The following is a 19,599-nucleotide window of genomic DNA, read 5'->3' as shown; positions in this document are numbered from 1 at the left end:
ATGGAGAAAGGATACTCTCTCAACAAGCGGTGGTAGAACTGGACACCCACGTATCAAAAAGTGAACCTCCTCCATACATTCCTTATATCAGATCTAAACATTAACTCCAAGAGATCAAAGACTTGTAAAACCTAACAGGAGAAAACTTCTAGCAGAAAACAGTGTAAGAAAATTTTTGTGAACCCAGACTAGGCAAAGAGTGTTTATGTCTGTCACCAAAAGCACTACCTATAAAAGAAAAAATGCTATAAAGTAGACTTTACCAAAAGATCACCAGGTGCCAGGTGGGAACCCCAGGTAGGGTGCTGACTACAGAGTGGCAGTGGGAGAGGACTGCGGGGGGAGGGGACTGTGACTGTGACTGCTCTGCATCTTGAGTGTGGTGTTGGTTATATGACTCTGCACATTTGTCAAAGCTAAAGAATGACATACCAAAAAGAGTGAATTTTACTGTACCAAATTAAAAAGATACTTTTAAAATTACAGTTAAGCAAATGAATGGGTAAGTCATCAACTGAAGGAAATATTTGCAACATATCCATCTGTAAACTTTTATCTGGAATATATAAAGAACTCCTACAACTCAATAATATAAATAATAAAAAGGCAAACAACTTCATAAAAATGGGCAAAAGATTAAACAGATACTTCTCAAAAGAATATATACGAATGGCTAACGAGGACAAGAAAAAGGGCTCACACTCACAGGGAGACACAACAAAAACCATGTGAGGAGCACTAAACAACAGGATGGCTAAACTCAGAGAATGACAACACCAAATGCTGGCAAGATTATGCAGCAACTAGAACTCTCATACAGTACTGATGGGAATGTAAAATGGCACAACCACTCTGAAAAAACATCTGGCAGTTTCTTAAGGTTAAATCTTGTTCTATTCCACACAGTACCAGACGTCCCAGCTAGAAATAAAGAAATAAAAGGCATCCAAATTGTAAAGGAAGAAGTAAAACTATCTCTGTTCACCGGTGACATGATCTTATATGTCAGGTCTAAAGATTCCACATAAAAAGACCTGTTAGAAGGAATAAACAAATTCAGCAAAGTTGCAGGACACAAAAATCAGTTGTGTTTCAATACACTAACCATAAACAACCTGAAAAGGAAATTAAGAAAACAATTCCATTTACAACAGCATCAAGAAGAATAAAGTACCTAGGAATAAACTTAACCAAGGAGGTGAAAGACTACTACACTGAAAACTACAAAATAACACTGAAATTAAAGGAGACACAAACACATGGAAAGACATCCCATGTTCATGGACAGGCAAACTTAAGAAGATGTCAGTACTATCCAAGCAATCTACAAATTCAACACAATTTTTATCAAAATGCCAATGATTTTTTGCCAAAATAGAAAAATCCATCCTAAAATTAATATAGAAACTCAAAGGACCCTGAACTGCCAAAACAATCTTGAGAAAGAAAAACAAAGCTGGAGGCCTCATACTTACTGATTTCAAAACATATTTCACAGCTACAGTAATCAAAATTGTGTGGAACTGGCCTAAATGCTAGCATACAGGCCATGGAACAGAATAGAGAGCCCAGAAATAAAACTTGCATGTATAGTGTCGAATGATCTTTGACAAGGGTGCCAAGGCTATACAATGGGGAAAGCATAGTGTCTTCAACAAAGAGTGCTGGGAAAACTGGACATCCACTTGCAAAATAATACAGCTGGACCCTTACCTTATACCATATACAAAACTTAACTCAGGGGCCGGCCCGGTGGCACAGTGGTTAAGTTTGCATGTTCTGCTTCTTGGCGGCCTGGGGTTCGCTGGGTTCGGATCCCGGGTGCGGACATGGCACCGCAAGGCAAAAGCCATGCTGTGGTAGGCGTCCCACATATAAAGTAGACGAAGATGGGCACAGATGTTAGCTCAGGGCCAGTCTTCCTCGGCAAAAAGGGGAGGATTGGCAGATGTTAGCTCAGGGTTAATCTTCCTCAAAAAAAAAAAAAAAACCAAAAAACTTAACTCAAAATGATTACAGACCTAAATGTCAGACCTGAAACAATAAAACTCCTGGAAGAAAACACACAAGAAAAGCTTCATGACATTGGATTTAGCAATGATTTCTTGGATATGACACCAAAAGCACAGGCAACAAAAGCAAGAATAGACAAAGGGGACTATATCAAACTTAAATAAACAGCAAAGTGAAAGGCAATGTATAGAACGAGAGAAAACATTTGCAATCGTATATCCGATAAGAGATTAGTATCCAGGATATATAAAGAAATCCTACAACTTAACAATAAAAAAAAATCTGATTTAAAAAAGGGCAAAGGACTTAAGTGAGACATTTCTCCAAAGATGATATACAAATGGCCAAGAAGAATATGAAAAGATGCTCAACATCACTAACTCTCAGGGAAATGCAAACCAAAACCACAATGAGATATTACCCCATACTCTTCAGGATGGCCATCATTAAAAAACAAAGAACAAGTATTGGTGAGAAGACAGAGAAACTGGAACCCTAGTATGCTACTGGTGGGACTGTAAAATGGAGCAGTCACTACGGAAAACAGCATGGTGGCCCTCAAAAAATTAAAAATACAATTACCACATGATCCAGCAATCTCAATTCTGGGTATCTATCCAAAAGAATTGAAAACAGGATCTCAAAGAGATATGTGCACGCCCATGTGCATCGCAGCATTTTTCCCAACAGCCAAGAAGTGAAAGCAACCCAAGTGACTACCACAGATGAATGGATAAAGAAGATGTGGTACAGTCAGAGAACGGAATGCTCTTCAGCCTACAAAAGAAGGGAATTCTGTCACATTCCGCCACATGGATGAACCTCGAGGACGTGGCTAACCGAAATAAGCCAATCATAAAGAGACAAATACTCCACAATTCCACTTCTGCGAGGTACTTACAGTAGTCCAGACTCTCAGAAACAGAAAAGAGAACAGTAGTTGCCAGGGGCTGGGGGGAGGGGGAGAGGGAAGCTGTCCAGTGGGTATTGAGTTTCAGTTTGGCAAGACGGAAAAGCTCTAAGAGATCTGTTGCACAACAAGGTACACAGAGTTAACACGACTGTACTGTACATTTAAAAATGGTTAAGACGGTATATTTTATGTGTTTTTTACAATTTAAAAAAAACAAAAACAAAAAAAAGCACTAAGCCTTGTTTCCGTGGATCCAGTCAACGATCCTCTCAGGTCAGTACTATCCCCATTTAGAGGAAACAGAATGAAGTCTCCCCACGTCCTTCCCCAGGCCAGCTTCCCCGTGTGTCGAATGACGGTGGGCTGCACCTAACCCTCACAAGCACAAACAAGACATGGAGGGCTTTTGAAGTCATATGGGTAATATCAAACCCAAATAAACTAACTCCTGCAGGAAAGCAGGACTGCCCATCTGGGGCATCCTAAAAGGAGACTGCCGCTAAGGCCCAGCCATCGGCAGCGAGGCGCGCCCCGGCTCCTTCCTTAGGCTAGCTCAGCGGGGCCGAGCTCTGAAGCCCACTTGAACCCCCGCAGGATTACACTCAAAAAAGCACACAGCTTATCATTAATGGGCCTCTTGAAAGAATGCACAAAGTTAACATTTACAGCCTGAACGTTTCATTTCAAGCACTTCTTTCAGGAGCAAAATCGAGAGTAAGATTCAACACAAAAAAACCTCCATCTAAACAGTGGGGTTACAGTTAGGGTTAACAGAGCTATCGCACACCAAGTGCTTAGCAGAGAGCATGACGCTCAGAAATGGGGGAGGGGGGTGATGATGGTGAGGAGGATGATGACAGCAGCAGCAGCAGCTAAGAACCAAGACGAAGACTACAGGACCAGGTCAGCAGGGGAGTGTTCAGCTCCTGACAGGCCTAGCGTGAGCTGCCTGAGGGGCATTCATGAGGAAGCAGCGGGTTACGGGGCGTTAACACTGTGGCACTGGTGGCCAAGGCTATGGGGAGGAAGGCAATAAAAACAGCGGGTGAGGAGGTTCAAGGTGAAAAGGCAGGGGGAGAAAGACAAGAAGGAGCAGAGGGCAAAAGAGCTGAGGCTCACGAAGGACCTCCTGAAGCTGTGCTACACCAAGCGGGAGCTCCAGGCCGCCCAGGGTCCCACACTGCTCCACCACTCACAGAAGGGAGGCCTCTGGGCTGGCCACTTATTCTTCCAAGCTGTTTCTTCATCTGTAAAGTAAGGGTGATATGAGTCCCCACTTTCTATAAAAAGGGCATCACACCTCACATTGCAATCATAAAGGAGAAACACACAGCAGCATCAAGACAATTTTAAAACATTGCTTTATTGTGTGTCCTAATCATTTTTGGTGTTACCTTCCATTTCTTGAAAGTATTATCAGTTCTACATTCAGTTATATGAAACTTTTACTTTTAAAATACCTTCTTCTGGTCACTGAGCAGAACTTTGAGCAATGTTTCTTAAGAGGTCCATCTACATGGTTCAAAGTCCATGGAGCGACAGGATTACTAACAAGCCTCCCAAGCTGCTTGAAATGTACACATTCATTTGATTGCAATCACAGGCTGGTGAGGTCACCAGGGAGGCCACTAAAATGCTAACTCCCTGAACAAGTCTAAAGAGGTCAGGTGGGTCTAAAGAGCTGTGGCAGCGTCCGTGTCCACACATGACGGCAGCCGAGCCGGAGCCGCAGAGCACGGAGGGCCTCCACGTGGTGAGGAGCTGGTCCTTCGGCGGGTGGGCACCAGATGGTTCATCTCCACTCAGCTCTTTCATCCTGTTTGGAATCATGCTGCAGGAGGCAGGGCACATGCTCAAGACAGCAGTCCTGACTTTCTGGTTTCTGCTGCTTCTACTTAAAAGCCAAGTGATGACATCAGGCAAGCTAATTATCCTCTCTGGGCTTCGGCATCCCAATCTCTCAAACAGACCTACTACCTGCTCATTGCCTCCTCACCAAACAGGGCTGGCGGATAAACCATGTGCACACCTACGCCCAAACTCCCGGGCCGAGCTCGGCCCCTCCTCCAGACAGCTGCCCCACACCACTGCACCCCCAGAGACTGGCAGAGCTCTGGGAGGACAGGAAATGCAAATGGTGATGGATTGGGGGATTGGGAGGCTATTAAACAAACTTGAGCCCAAATGACCCCTGGACATCTCAGCCCTCCAATTATTTTCTTGAAGAAACTGAAATCAGAAAGAAGGACTTGCCAAAATCACAATCAATGGCAAAAGTAGGACAACCAGGTCTCAAGACTCTTAGAAATGAAAACTAATTCATTTTCAAATACAGTTGCTTTACTGACAGGTATACGTTCTGAGAAATGCATCATTAGGCAATTCTGTCATTACACAAACATCATAGAGTGCACTTACACAAACCTAGATGGTATAGCCTACTACACACCTAGGCTCTATGGTACTAATTTCATGGGACCACTGTCATATATGTGTTCTATCACTGACTGAAATGTCGTTATGCAGTGCATGACTGTATATACGAATGAGAGTTGATGCGTTAAAACCACATAAATATCTACTCTTAAAAATGACTTTTTAATTTACCCAGGAAAATAATACAACCTATTAAAAACTGAAATGTCTCCTTGCCAATTAGTGTAATGAAATAGAAGCCTGTTATAAGAATGAGATTACAGTAAACATCTCCCTCAGAATCATTTAATAAAAGTCGTTTCAAATCAACACAGTTTTCAACCTAACTATGTAACAGACATACACGGAAGAGAGAAGAGAATTAATCCAAGTAGCTTTTAGACCCAGTACTTTGAGTATACATCATCAGTCTCAAGACAAAAAAAAATCAAACTCTACCCAATCGATTTGCTTTGGTAGTACTTTTGAAACTATTCTGCGGGTGCTGTAGGATTATGCAAATGAGTAAATCTACTCATGTTGTTGGAAGCCAGAGTTCTCACTGTAGAAAAAGGGAGATACCAACATGAAACAGGGAAAGCAAGCAAGATCCTGTAATGCAAGGCTGGAACTAAAAGAAACAGTATAAACTTACACAAGGAGAGACACACACAGAGACCGACACATGCACACACACATACCTCAGCTAGACTGAAAGGTCTAGTGGCAGCACCATCCTAGTAGCAATGAACACACCTAAGACCAAAATCTTGGTTTCTAAGCACCATCTCCCACTAAAAGAACCAGTGCTCTGTGGGAAAATGCCTGGGGCAGGCAAGATACACGATGAGCCTGGTAATAAGGAATGTTCAAAATCGACAGGGACATATCAGCAGGATGCAGAAGCCAGCCTGAAGAGGTTTCCATTGCCGAAATCAATTACAACATAAGCATCAAAATGGATAATGGCAATAACAGACAACACACTGAGTAAAAAGAATTCATGAGTCCACAGTGATACTAAAAAATAAAAAGGAAGAGAAAGCTCTTTTTTATAGCCGACTACTACTAAAAGAAAGAATGGTAAGAAAAAATCAGCATTTAGCAACCATCACATGGTAATCGATTCAGGTAAGAATCATCACCGGACGCTTCAAACCACCAGGTGGGGGTCTCTCCCTCCCAACGGAGTGCCTGCCACTCACAAAGGGGAAAAGGCGCCGTTCCAGGAGAAACGCAACCAGGCCACCTCACCACGAGGCCAAGTTAACATCACCATTCCTGGGACAAATGGAGAGACAGTGCCTCTGGATGCACTGAGGAGGGCTCAAGGTCCTGAGGGGTCACTTTTGCCAAAAAAGATCAACTGAATCGGATTACAAGGAAACAATCTGATAAACCCAAACTGAGGAATATTCTATAAAATGACTGGCCTGTACTCTTCAAAAACTTCATGCCATGAAGACAAAGCTGTTCCAGATTTAAAAAGATGAGGGGCCGGCCTGGTGGTGCAGCAGTTAAGTTCGCACATTCCGCTTCTTGACAGCCCAGAGTTCGCTGGTTTGGATTCCAGGTGCGGACATGGCACTGCTTGGCAAAAGCCATGCTGTGGTAGGCATCCCACATATAAAGGAGACGAAGATGGGCACGAATGTTAGCTCAGGGCCAGTCTTCCTCAGCAAAAAGAGGAGGATTGGCAGTAGTTAGCTCAGGGCTAATCTTCCTCCAAAAAAAAAAAAAGATTAAATACACGTGACAATGCAACATATGATCCCAGGTTGAATCCTTCATTGGGAAAAAAAATATGTTGTAAATAGGACAACTGGCAAAATGGGGATATGGATGACAGCACTCCATCAGTGTTACACTTCCTAAACTTGACAACTATACTGTGATTATAAGAGAATGGCCTTGTTCTTAGGAAATATAAATTGAGGGATTTAGAAATGAAGGGCCATGATGCCTGCAACTTAGTTTCAAAGAGTTCTGCAAAAAATGGCGTGCGTGTATGAGATATATTTTATATCTGTATACACAGAGCAAGAGAGCGAGCGAGCTAGCAAGCATGCAAATATATGGTGAGTCAATGTTAACAATCGGTGGATTTAGGTGAACTGTATACAGGTGGAGTTCACAGTACTACTCTTGAAACTGGTAGGTATGAAATGTTTCCAAAGCAAAAACTTTTTAAAAAAGAAGGCGGTATCCCTTTGCCTCCTTCTGAAGAAACATACTTTGAAATCTTAATTCCTTTTGGAATTAAGCCTTCCTCAAAGCAATAAAAGAATGCAGACCATTGGATCTTTGGGATTTGGCTTCATGTATGCCCTTAAAGCACCTCTCAACTGTGTAACTTTATGTCAAAGTTTCCCTGCATGACCACTCTAATGCTAAATTATCCTTCGCGAAATTATGCCATTTAGATAAATAAGCACACAAATTTGAGCTACAGCATAAACACATGTAAAAATCAGGAGTCCAACCTGGAGCTGTGGCAGATCAGTTTTAGACTGAGACAAATCCACGAGGGTCTGGGAACGGTCAGCGGGAAGTACTACTTGTGTATTTTATAAGGTATGCCACCTCTAACTGTAAATCTCACTAATTTGCAGCTTCTGCTTGATGAAAAGTTTGGATAAGAGGTTTCCCCCAGAACCACACCCCACAGACAAAAGTACAACTGAGGAAAGTTCTCATAAAGCCTTTTTTTTTTAAAGATTGGCACCTGAGCTAATAACTATTATGAATCTTCTTTTTTTCTTCTTCTTTTTATCCCTAAATCCCCCCAGGACATAGTTGTATATTTTAGTTGTGGGTCCTTCTAGTTCTGCTACGTGGGAGCTGCCTCAGCATGGCCCGATGAGTGGTCCCATGTCTGAGCCCAGGATCTGAACCGGCAAAACCCTGGGCTGCCGCAGCGGAGCACGTGAACTTAACCACTTGGCCATGAGGCCTGCACCTCATAAAGTCTTATTAAAAAAAAAAAATTAGAATGAGGTAAAGCTTTATGTACTGACCTACAAAGAGCTCCAAAACAGTGTCAAATGAAAAACTCAAAAAACTGTATAAAAAGCATAGTTCCATTTATGCAAAATAATCTGTCTATGAACGTCTGTAAATGTGGGGAAAAAAAAATCAACATCCTTTTACCAGACTGTCATGGGCTTTCACTGTGGCTCTGCATGCATCCTTCACACTGATGGGGTGGAGGGGGAATCTGGAGACTCTCTCTCCATCCCGGGAGTGGCCAACAAGCCACAGAGGGCTAAAGCCTGCCTTGGCCCCAAATGAGCCTCATCCCTTTCAGTCCTCTCGTTCTGTCTTAGAAGGACCACAGAGCTTTGGAGGTAAACGAACCGGCCCAGGAACCCTAGGAGGTAGCCAGTGGCACTCAAAAGGCCTCTACATCAGGAGACTCGATGTCAATCTAAGTGCGCAGGGGGTCCTAGACACTCATGTCTCCCAGCTCACCTGCCAGGACACCTCTGCCATGGCTCCTGCCCCTCGTCCAGTGCCCCAGGCAGCCGCAAGCAATCCTCTCCACAGCTATGAATTCCTAAAGAAGGTCCCCCAGGCAACAAGGCTTCTGAAACAGGGCGGGAGAGCAGGGTGGACCCGGAGGCCCTCCTGGTCCAGCATACCCACTGAGGCTCAGCTTTCAGCTCTGTCCCGTCCAACACAGAGCCGTCCACAGCTAAAGGCAGACAGGAGGCAAGCCGATCAAACTGACGGCCAGCTGCCAGGGATCCGGAAAGCCAGCCTACAGAGAGGGACCGGAAGGGAGTAGGGACCATGATCAGCCCAGGATGACTGAAGCAACGGCCACACTGGGCAGAGAGGAACGTGCGCAGCCCCTGCCTCTGCCAGCTCTCAAGCAAGGCTTGTACTATGGATGGTCTGGAGAAGGGCAGGCCACGTCCTCATGCAGGGGGCAGTCGGGTTCTCAAGCCTCAACGCCAGGCAAGGCCAGGAGCCCCTAGCTCCTCCCAGCCCCAGGCTGGGCAGCTGGTGAACTTCACTGAGGAGCCACGTTTGTGAGAAGCCTGCTCTCACCTCTCAGCGCAGCTCACATCCGCAGGAGCAAGCGCACCCCAGTGTGAGGCCCAGGCCAGCTGGCTCTGCAGCACCCCCCCACTGCTCCTCCAAAGGCGTTCCTGCAGGCCCTTGTCTGCGCCACCCCCACCAGGGGCAGCTGCGAGGCCCACTGGCTAAGGGAGCTGTTGCTCTTTATGTCAAAATATAAACAGCCATTTGTGCATTTGTTCAATAACTGATTTTTGAGTGCCCACTCTGTGCCAGACCAGGCCCAGGGGACACAGAATGAACGTGACAAAGAGCAAAACGTCAGTAAGAACAATCCTAGCCCTGTCCAAAGTACTGCGGCTGTTTTGGGGGCTCTCAGGAGCCACACACACCCCCTCTCAGATCACTGGAATGGCTAGACTCATGTAGCACTCACAATATAGCAGACACTGCTCAAAGCCACTGTGCCCTGCTGCCTCCAAGGTGGGGGCCCTCTCCCAAGAAGTATGCCCCTACGCACATACACACACAAAGCCTCGGGGGGAGGGGGGGGGTCCCAAAGTGCATTCTCACAACATCTCCATGAAGCAAGCTCTGTTGTTATGTCCATGTTACAGATGAGGAAACTGAGGCACAGAGAAGTCACAGAGTGGGCAGCAGAGCGGGACTTGACCCCAGGCAGTGCAGCTCTAGGGTCAGTGCTTTTAAACCATCACACTGGACTTGCAGCTGCTCATTCTACAGACAGCCTGTTTGATGCAACGCCAGCCCTCGGCTTTCCTCCCTCCCAGGCTGCTGCCCAGAAACCCTAGGATGCTCTGGGTCCTCGGTCTACTGCACTCCAACCATGGCCCACAGGGCATTCACCCTCCCCTGGACTTGCCCTGTCAAAGCCGACCACGTCCACACTGACGGGACACATGGCCCAGCTTGCAGCAGCAAGACAAGATGTGACTGGCTTTCACTCAACATCCCAAGTCAATCAGTAAATAACACCAGAAACAAAAATACAGCTATCACATAAGAACCATACTGTAAGCCCACCCATCACTCTGCTTGGCAAACTGTTGGCCCAAAATTGGGCTCTTGGGATTACTGACCTGCTCTGCAGACAGGAGGAGGCTGGTCACCAACTCCTCAGAACCCCAAATACAAAAGCACATGTGATGAGGGAACAATCTAGCAGTATACCAAGAAAAAGATATCTAATGGATCCCTTGCTATCTACCAGGTCCTAAATGTTGTCACTGACACATTCCACTTAGAGTCAAGAAACTAGAAGGTGATTCCCTAGGCCAAGGAGAGGGAGAGGAACAGAGGTCAGACATCACCCGTGCAGGGAGGGCAGGGAGCGCCGACAACTAGATCTCCCACGATGTAGGCCTCAAGTGCTGTGGAACTGCCAGGGGAGGGAAGGGGTGAGGAAAGTGCCAGTAAGCTAGGCCTGGGAAGGCTGCAAGCGAGAGCCATCTGGGCGAGGTGAACAGGAAAGGCACAGCCGAACAGCAGTGAGAAGGTGCAGGCGCATTCGCCAAAGCATGCAACAACAGCACATCCTTCACTCCTCAGACTAGAACCACCAACTGAAACACCAACCCTGACTCGCAGCCACCTGAAGCAACTGGAGCTTCAACCACAGTGCTTCCTGTGCCCTCAAGACTGCCCCACGGTGACACAGTGCCTGCCCACAGCAGGAGGGAGTGAGGGTTTGTCACGGGGCGACTGCAAACAATGGGGTGGGGAGCAGCACTGTTCATCTCCTGGGGGCACCAAGCACAGGAGCCTCCTCTTGCTCTCTGCAGTGGCCAAAGCATTCAGAGGAAAGGGCCATGGAGTATGCCACTGACTCTCAAATGGTTCAGAAAACAATGACACGTGTGTGTACACATCTATGCACAAGCACATGGACACACAAGGAGGATAAGGCAGATAAGGGAAAATGCTAACAAAAGATAAATCTGGGAGAGGATATGCAGTTATTCTTTGAGCTAATTTAATTCTTGCAACTTTCCTTAAGTTTGAAATTATTTCCCAGAAAAAGGTTTCTTTACCAAAAAAAAAAAAAGACAATTCATTAGCTAGAATGATTGGTTAGTGTGTTACACTACTTCCAGCTAAAAAGAATGAAATCACTAAGCCCAAATCCCAGTGTGCCGGCAGGGCAAGTCCTACAGGGTTATAGGGTGGGGGGCTGTGGAGAAAAGAGCTCCAAAGTCAGGAGGCACTTGGCAAGCCCAGGTGCAGGCTCAACTTTCCAGCTACTTCTACGAGCTTTGACCACTTCTGCTTATAAAATATCCACACTCTTGCTATTCACTACCCCAGGTGCTGCTCCAGAGGCAAGCCTGTGGCCACTTGTCAGCTCACTGAGGATTTACCAGTTCAGCACAGCAAGCAGGCCCTTCCAGAAAAGGGGAAAGAACCCTGGATGGAGTTGTAGCTGAAACCATGGCATGATTCTCTTTCAGAACTGACACTAGAAAAACAGTTTTAGAATCAGCAATTGATGCTGCATTCCTTGTACAGAGAAAGGGTCAACGGGACGACATCACAGGCAGCGGCCCCTAAACACCCCTGTATGTTTGTCACCATTTGGCAGAGCTCCCCAACCTTCCTTTCTCACCGCATCCCCAGTGGACATGATCACACATCATCACTGGCCATTATGGCTAACCATAGAAGGGACGTGGGAGGAGGGCTGGTTCTACCCCTCAGACTGGAGTATTAAGGTGGAAAAAGGTTCTGCATCCCCACCTAGAGAACCACTGGGTGAACAGGAGGAGAGGCAGCCTGGGGCTCCGCAGGTGGGGCTCCAGGGCAGGACATACACAGCAAGAGTGGACAGAGCCCTGACCAAGGGTGCATGATGTGATTGCCAAATACTTTAAACCTCCCAGATGCTCATCAAAGGTGGAATGGATATATAATTGGATAAAGAGATATATACACAATTAAATTCTATACAGCAACAACAACAAAAAGGATGCATGATGGGGGCAGGCCAGACTTCTGGGATTGAAATCTCAGTCACTTAACTTGATGAGCTCTCTATAGCATAGATCAGTTTCCCCATGTGTAAAATGGGGCTAATAACAGTACCTCACAGGAACCACCAGAGAGTTAAATAAATCAATGCATGTTAGTGCTACAACAGTGCCTGTCACAAAACACATCCTCAATCAACCAAGAAATGCACTTATGTAAATATAAAATGCAAGCATGCATTTAAAAGAAACTTTGGCAAAAAGTCAAGTTTAGCACTCTCCCGTTGCCCACACCGCTTGAAAGTCCTCAGACACGGGCCTGCATCAGAGAGGGGCCAACAGTGGCCTGGCCCAGGTCGTCAAAGGCTCCACCTGGCAGAAATCAAAGGACACCCTCCCCACCCGCCTCCTTCCCAGGAAGCAGGTTCCTGCTGGTGCCCTCCTCACACCCAAATACGGGTCTAAGCCAGGACTCTGAGAGAAAGAAGGCAGGCCAAGACCGGAGAAGCAGACCCTTGCAAATGCCAGCCAGCAGAGCCCTGCCGGGAAGGACACAAAGCACACACAAGAATATCTGACCCGGCATGAGACCCGTCCTTGCTGCCCAACCAAAATCAGGGAGCCAGCTGGAGTCCCCCAGGTTTTGAAGGACAAGTCAAGACACCACTAGGGTCTGCTGCAAAGTTCTGATCTGGAGAGTCATGAAATGAAAAGGTAACTTTGCTCCCTCTACCAGAGCCACCTCCCCACCCCAACTCAGACCTAAGTGTGAGGTCTCCAGTGAACCTGCTTCACAGGTACAAACGGTTGGCCACCTCTGCCACCTGCCTCTGGGCGCCCACATTCAGGGGACTGATTTATACTTAGTCTCTGCTTCCACACTTAAAGCGCACTCCTAGCGGGAGAAGTTTATTCTCTTCATTTGAGCATCCTTAGCGATGGGGGCAAGCAGCAAGGACTCGAAGACACTTGAATTGCTGCTGGCTAGTTGGCAGGATTTGTGGATACACAGTAAAGAAAAAGGAGTGGGGGACATTGGTCACCGTCCATCATCCAGGAAGGAGATGCTAGACCTGGAACCAGAGGCACTCCGAGGAAGAAAGGCGCGATATATGGCCTTATCCCTCAGAGTCCAGGACCTGATGTGTAAAACTGGGACCCAGGAGCCAGAACAGGGTGATGTTTCACCTCTCCTCAGGTGCAGACACGTCTCCTCAACAACCCAATCACAAGAACCCGCAAACCCATTGGCTCTGGTCCCAAGAGTCCACACAATACCCCCCTCAACAGGTGGCCCTTTTCCTGGCTTCCTTTCCTACCAATGCCACCCACTTCTAGTTACTCCACTGCCCAAAGAACATCAAAAGCAGTGAGCAACCAGCTCCACTCAGGAAGCCCAGAGATGTGTCACTGGAGAGCCTTCAGGCTGAGCATGGGCCCGGGTCCTTGGCCACCATGTAGACACTGGGGAGCAGAGAGACGCAGCATGTCCGGGGTGGGAGCCTGGCTAGGCCACGGCAAGGATGCACACTGCTGGGCTCCCCAGCCTGCCTTCAAACACCAGGGCCTGACAGTGTTCAGAAAGCCCTGGGCACTTCCGCCTTCATGGGCTCCCTGCTGCACATAAAAAAATTAAGAATCATGCTTTTCAACTGTGTTAGTGTAAAGATGAATGTATTTACATATGTATATTACTAATTTTCTTGACCTAAAAGTTCGGAGTTTTTCCCGCTAATTTTAAAAGAAATCAAACATTTTTGCGGGCTACGAAAAGCACTGGGGACCCCCAGCACCGGGCCTCCTGTGCCTGATGGATAAATCGGCCCTGCATTTGGGGATTTGATTTTCTTGTTGCAGTTCAAGGAAGGAGGCATACGCCAAACACAGATAAAGAGGAAAATTATGTGGGGCCTTCTAGCTGCCATGATTCTGATTCCCCACCACAAGCCTACTTATAAAAACACAAACTCCAAGTGGAGTTCCAAAAGCATTTAATCATCACACACAAGGCGCACTCCTAAGTGCCTGGCACTGTGCAGGCTCCGAGGGCGGCAACACAGCCGCGATGCAGCGCGTCGGTCTCTGCGCGCGACGCTCGCGGACCCTAGTACCTCCTCGGGGCCGGTCTCTGAGCCGAGCACTTCTCAAGTGCAACACCTCACGGAGTGACGGTAAGCGACACAGCTACCGCTCTGCAGCGGAGGAGTTTCCAAGGCTGAGACGCTGGCACCAACCACTGCTGGGCGGAAGCCTGGGAAACCTGGCGCCTCCACGAGCAGCTCTCTCGACACCCAGCACTCAGCCTGAGCCCAGCCGCTGGGCCAGCAAGGAGGCCGCGCCCCACGGGCGCAGCCAGAGCACCCGCAGGCCCCCGAGGCGAGGTCGAGCCCCGCACAGTCTCGCTTCCGTCAACCTCCAAGCATGCAGAGCTCCATGGATGCGGGTCCAAAAGCAACATCCCTCCAGAACAAAGTTCCGTGACACGCGCGGCAACCTGAGCCCACGTAAACTCACGGCTCGGTCCCGGCGAGGGGGCGGCGCCCTCTGGGGACACAGCCGGCCAGGCGGAGGGAGGTCCCGGCGACCCCCGCCCGCCCCGCCCCGACCGCCCGCGCGCCCCGCCCCGCCGCCCCCGCCGCGCCGCGCACCTGGCCGCAGTGGCTCGGTGACGGTGAGCACGAGCAGGAAGAGCAGCAGGAAGGCACCGCTGTCTGCCTTGGGCACCATTTATCCTCCGTTCATCGTCCCCGGGGCGGCCGCGTGACCCCGCGGGGAGGCCGGACCGGGCCGGGCTGAGGGTCAGGCGCCGAGGAGGGGCCGGGGCCGGGCGCGGAGGGGCGGCGGGAGAGGTCTCCGGCTGGGCCGCTGAGGGGCTGGGCGCGGGCTGGAGCGCACTCTCGGCCGCGGCCTCGGGCTCCGACTCCGGCTCCGCGCAAGATGGCGGCCGTCCTGCTCGGCTCCGCGCCGCCCCGCCTCCCGCCCGCACGCCGGCGCCAGCCAATCAGCGCCGAGGTGGGGGGCGGGGCCTGCGTGCGGACCATTGGCCGGGCGGGGGGCGGAGCGCCCGAAGGGGGCGAGGCCTAAGGTCAGGGAGGCGGAGGGCGGGGACTGCGGGGAGGGCCCGACGGGGGGCGTGGCCACGAGGGGTGAAGTGCGCCGTTGGCTAAGCAGAGAGGTGGGGCTCGGGGGCGGAGCCTAGCTTGTAGGGCCTCCAAAGGGCCAAGGATCCGAGGCGCGGGGCAGAGCGGTAGGGGAGGGGCACCGGACCAAGATGACGGACACAGACAAGGGCGGGGGCGAGGGGCCGCGGGCGGCCCAGGGGCAGAGCGTGAATGGAGCAGGCGGGACGCAGGGAGGCGGGGGAGGGGGACGCGGCTGAAGCAGGACCCTGGGACACGAAGGGTTTTCCAATTCTGCACACCTGCAAGCCCAGGTCCCGTCAGCGGCCCAAGAGTGCGCCCTAAAGTAGTCTTTTTAAAGCTGAACCGCTGTGGAAAAAGGATGAGGAAGATGGGAGGGACCTGGACTATCTTTGAGGAGGTTCTGGGGGTGGGGAAGAAGGATCAACCCTGTAAGGAACAGGCAGGTGTGGCTTCATCGGCGCACACAACTGAAAGTGTTTCAAACAGATGAGGAAATAGCCTACAGGAGTGTCATACCGGGAGCGCTGACAGGGGAAGTCCCATCCCAGAGAGCGTGTGGAGCAAGGCTGGCTTCTGGAGGAAGGGCCCTGCCTACACACGGCGGGGGGTGGGGAAGGGCAAGGAAGGCTGGGCACAGCTGCTGCCACAGCAGGCCAGGTCTGCGTAGGGGAAAGCTGCTGGGGATAGTGCTTCAAGTGCTGGCCTCGCACCTGTCATCGAGAACAAGGTGACCGTGCTGAGGGACAGAGCAGATGGGGTGTTCTAGCAGGAGAGGAACAAGCTGTCCAAAGGAAGGAGCAGCAGCCACGCACATAAGGCCTGACACGGGGTGTCAGCGCTGCGGAAGAGGGTGAAGATGGGAGCAGAGCCAACAGAAAAGGGCCAAGGCTGGTGGGGACCCATCCCAGCCTGGCCCACCTCCAGCCCCATGGACTCACTCCCCACAAGCAGTCCTCCCAGGCCCCTTCAAGGCATGGTCCTCCTGAGTGTCCCAGTATTCCAGCCTGCGACCCTCAGGGTCATCTGAGGGAGAGGCACCCACTCCCTCTGGGTGGATATGACCAAGGTGAAACCCAAAGCTAGGCCAGACCTGCCTGCTCCTGCCCTGAAGCAGGTGCTAGACAATGGGGCTATCACAGCAGAGGGGCCCCACTGCTGGCAGAAACATTGGTCCCTGTCCAATGCTGTCCTGGCCACTTATACCATCCTCAGGGAGCATTCCCAGGAGCAGCTGCTGGCACTCAGAGTGGGATCCAAGCCTTGCCTTCTGCCCCCAGCCCCAGATCTGTCCTGGGAGCCCAGCCAGGGCTACAGGCTGGACAGACCCCTGGGAGAGAACTCAGGGCCAAGATCAGAAATCCCTGCCACTTGTCCCCCAGCAGAGCCACTGTTGGAGAAGCAGGTTGGCAAAGGTTCGGATGAGGAAAGAAAAATATAGGAAGATGAAAAGTACGACCAAACCATGCAGGCCAAAGGCAGAGCCCTGGCTTCCTAAACTGCAGTGACCGCTAGGCCAGGAGCCTGCCCCTCCTGATCAACCTCCAGCTTTCTCAGCCCTGCTGTGTGGCCTGCAGGCTGCCTATGTGGACACCTGTCAAGGGTTTCCAGGGCTGATGGGAGGGAAAAGACATCAGGGACATTTTCCCCCAACTCCCTCTCTGTGGGGTCACTGTGGCCTCCACCTAAGGTCACTGCCTCTCTCTTCCCAGGTTCCAGTGACCATCCCTTCCTTCTTCTTGGAGTCTGTTACTACCCTTGGGGTTCCCTACACTGTTCCCACTTGTGTAAATCATCCCTTTATTACACCCTCCTCAGACTGCCCTAACTTGAGTATGTCTTCTGTTTCCTGCCGGGACCTGGACTGATATGACCACCCACCCTGCGTTTCCTGGGATGCCCTGGGTTGCAGTAACCAGCCCCACTGCTCCATAAGCAATACTGGCCGCAGGTTTGGAGGCCTGAGCAGGCTGCTATATTCCCCACAGCCCCCCTCCTACCTCAGGTCTCAGCCAAGCGCAAGACCATTCTCCACTGGCCTTCAGTCGGCCCCAGCCCACTGGCCGGCCTTCCAGAGTTCCAAGTCCAAGTGCCTCAGGCCAGAGCCTCATTCCCCCAGGGCACTCCTCCTTTATGACTTCACCCACCGAAGTCACCTGGGAGACAAAACTGAACATTCTACCCCAGAGTCTTGGCCTCTAGGAGGCAGGGACAGCAGGCCTGGCCAGCCCAGAGGACTCTCTGTCCACAGTGTAAATGAGGACGCTGCTGGCCCATGTCCCGCAGGGATGTAGAGGGCAGGCTCAGAGGCACTGGGCACTCCCGGCACCATGGATGATGCTGCCGTCCTCAAGCGACGAGGCTACATCATGGGGATAAATTTGGGAGAGGGCTCATACGCAAAAGTCAAATCCGCTTACTCTGAGCGCCTGAAGTTCAACGTGGCGGTCAAGATCATCGACCGCAAGAAAGCCCCCACGGACTTCTTGGAGAAATTCCTTCCCCGGGAAATTGAGATTCTGGCCATGCTAAACCATCGCTCCATCGTCAAGACCTATGAAATCTTCGAGACATCAGATGGCAAGGTCTACATCGTCATGGAGCTCGGGGTCCAGGGCGACCTCCTTGAGTTCATCAAAACCCGGGGAGCCCTGCATGAAGATGATGCTCGCAATAAGTTCCACCAGCTCTCCTCAGCCATCAAGTACTGCCATGACCTGGATGTCGTCCACCGAGATCTCAAGTGTGAGAACCTTCTCCTGGACAAGGACTTCAACATCAAGCTGTCCGACTTTGGCTTCTCCAAGCGCTGCCTGCGGGACGACAGTGGCCGACTGACACTGAGCAAGACCTTCTGCGGGTCGGCGGCGTACGCGGCCCCCGAGGTACTACAGGGCATTCCCTACCAGCCCAAGGTGTACGACATCTGGAGCCTGGGCGTCATCCTCTACATCATGGTGTGCGGCTCCATGCCCTATGATGACTCCAACATCAAGAAGATGCTGCGCATCCAGAAGGAGCACCGCGTCAACTTCCCACGCTCCAAGCACCTGACAGGCGAGTGCAAGGACCTCATCTACCGCATGCTACAGCCAGACGTCAACCGGCGGCTGCACATCGATGAGATCCTCAGCCACTGCTGGGTACAGCCCAAGGCCCGGGGCCTGTCCTGTGCAGCCATCAACAAGGAGGGCGAGAGTTCCCGGGGCACTGAGCCCGCGTGGACCCCTGAGCCTGGCTCTGACAAGAAGTCCGCCACCCAGCTGGAGCCCCAAGAAGAGGCACTGCCCGAGACAAAACCAGAGGAGGACAAACTGCAAGGGCAGGTGTCAAGGCAGTCGGAGACCAAGGGCCTCACCAGCGAGCAGTCGAGCAGGGAGACAGAGGAAGGGGCCCCTCCGCAGCCTTCAGAGACGCACACCTAGCGAGCCTCTTGCGGCCCAGGGGGCCTGCAGGGAATGAAGCAGAGCTCACGGCTTGAGGCGTGAGCTCTGAAGAAGCCGAGGGATGAGCCAGACAAGGAAGACAATACCGGATGAGCCACTATTTTCGTCAGTTTCTTTTCCCTCCCTTTGAACTTGGAAGCCCACGTGGCTAAAGAAGCAATAAATCACTATATTAGTGCAGACTCCAAGGTGAATGTCTTTACCCCAACTGACAGCGGTCCTCCAGGGAGAGGATGCTGCACTCCCCCTGGCTCCCCACTCTTCAGATCAGATTGCACTGTGCATCACTTCCTGCTTGGGAAAATACATCCCTGTGTGCCCTGCCCTGACAGTGACCTCAGGCCCTGGACCAGAGCAGAGTGCTGAGTGAGGAAGATGCTGCTTCAACAGGGAGGCCATGAGTGTGGTGCTGGGGTGGGGAGGGGACAAAGAGAGGACAGGACCAGGAAGGGCAAGGTGGTTGCCTGCAGAGGAGGGGGCATCCCTCTGGGAGAGCTGGCTCTGTCTGCAGTTGGGGCTGAGGGGCTGAGCCCTCAACACTCCAGTGCAGTCGTCCCCACAAGGCTGCTGGAGGGGAGGGGCCTACAGAAGGCAGGTGGACCAGCCTCTTGGCCCCTCTTTAGCTCCCCACCCTGGTGGGCAACTCGTTCTGTTCATCAGGGGTT

General features: G+C 50.7%; 2 protein-coding genes across 15 annotated transcripts in view; one reads left to right on the top strand and one right to left on the bottom strand.

The window, feature by feature from the left end:
- The window catches only part of DGCR2 (DiGeorge syndrome critical region gene 2), an 89,267-nt gene extending 73,933 nt beyond the window's left edge, over positions 1-15,334 (bottom strand). For 10 of the 14 annotated variants that reach the window (XM_070628142.1, XM_070628144.1, XM_070628152.1 and 7 more), the window contains exon 1: positions 14,997-15,326. In XM_070628142.1, coding sequence (XP_070484243.1) covers positions 14,997-15,075 — 79 coding nt within the window. In that variant the 5' untranslated portion in view covers positions 15,076-15,326. Of the gene's footprint in view, positions 1-14,996 lie in introns of all 14 variants that reach the window. The other 4 variants (XM_070628146.1, XM_070628148.1, XM_070628150.1 and 1 more) reach the window with 3 other exon arrangements.
- Positions 15,335-15,436: 102 nt separating this feature from the next.
- Positions 15,437-19,116, top strand: TSSK1B (testis specific serine kinase 1B). Its single transcript, XM_070628157.1, has 2 exons — positions 15,437-15,523; positions 17,401-19,116. The coding sequence occupies exon 2, from the start codon at positions 17,819-17,821 to the stop codon at positions 18,911-18,913; it is 1,095 nt and encodes a 364-aa protein (XP_070484258.1). The 5' UTR covers positions 15,437-15,523; positions 17,401-17,818; the 3' UTR covers positions 18,914-19,116.
- Positions 19,117-19,599: the final 483 nt, after the last annotated feature.

The sequence above is a fragment of the Equus przewalskii genome, chromosome 7, assembly GCF_037783145.1.
Source record: "Equus przewalskii isolate Varuska chromosome 7, EquPr2, whole genome shotgun sequence".
NCBI lineage: Eukaryota > Metazoa > Chordata > Mammalia > Perissodactyla > Equidae > Equus > Equus przewalskii.
This window is presented reverse-complemented; position numbering and strand designations above follow the sequence as displayed.

Coding starts and splice junctions, on each gene's coding strand:
- TSSK1B (XM_070628157.1), top strand. CDS start 17,819: ATGGATGATGCTGCCGTCCTCAAGCGACGAGGCTACATCATGGGGATA.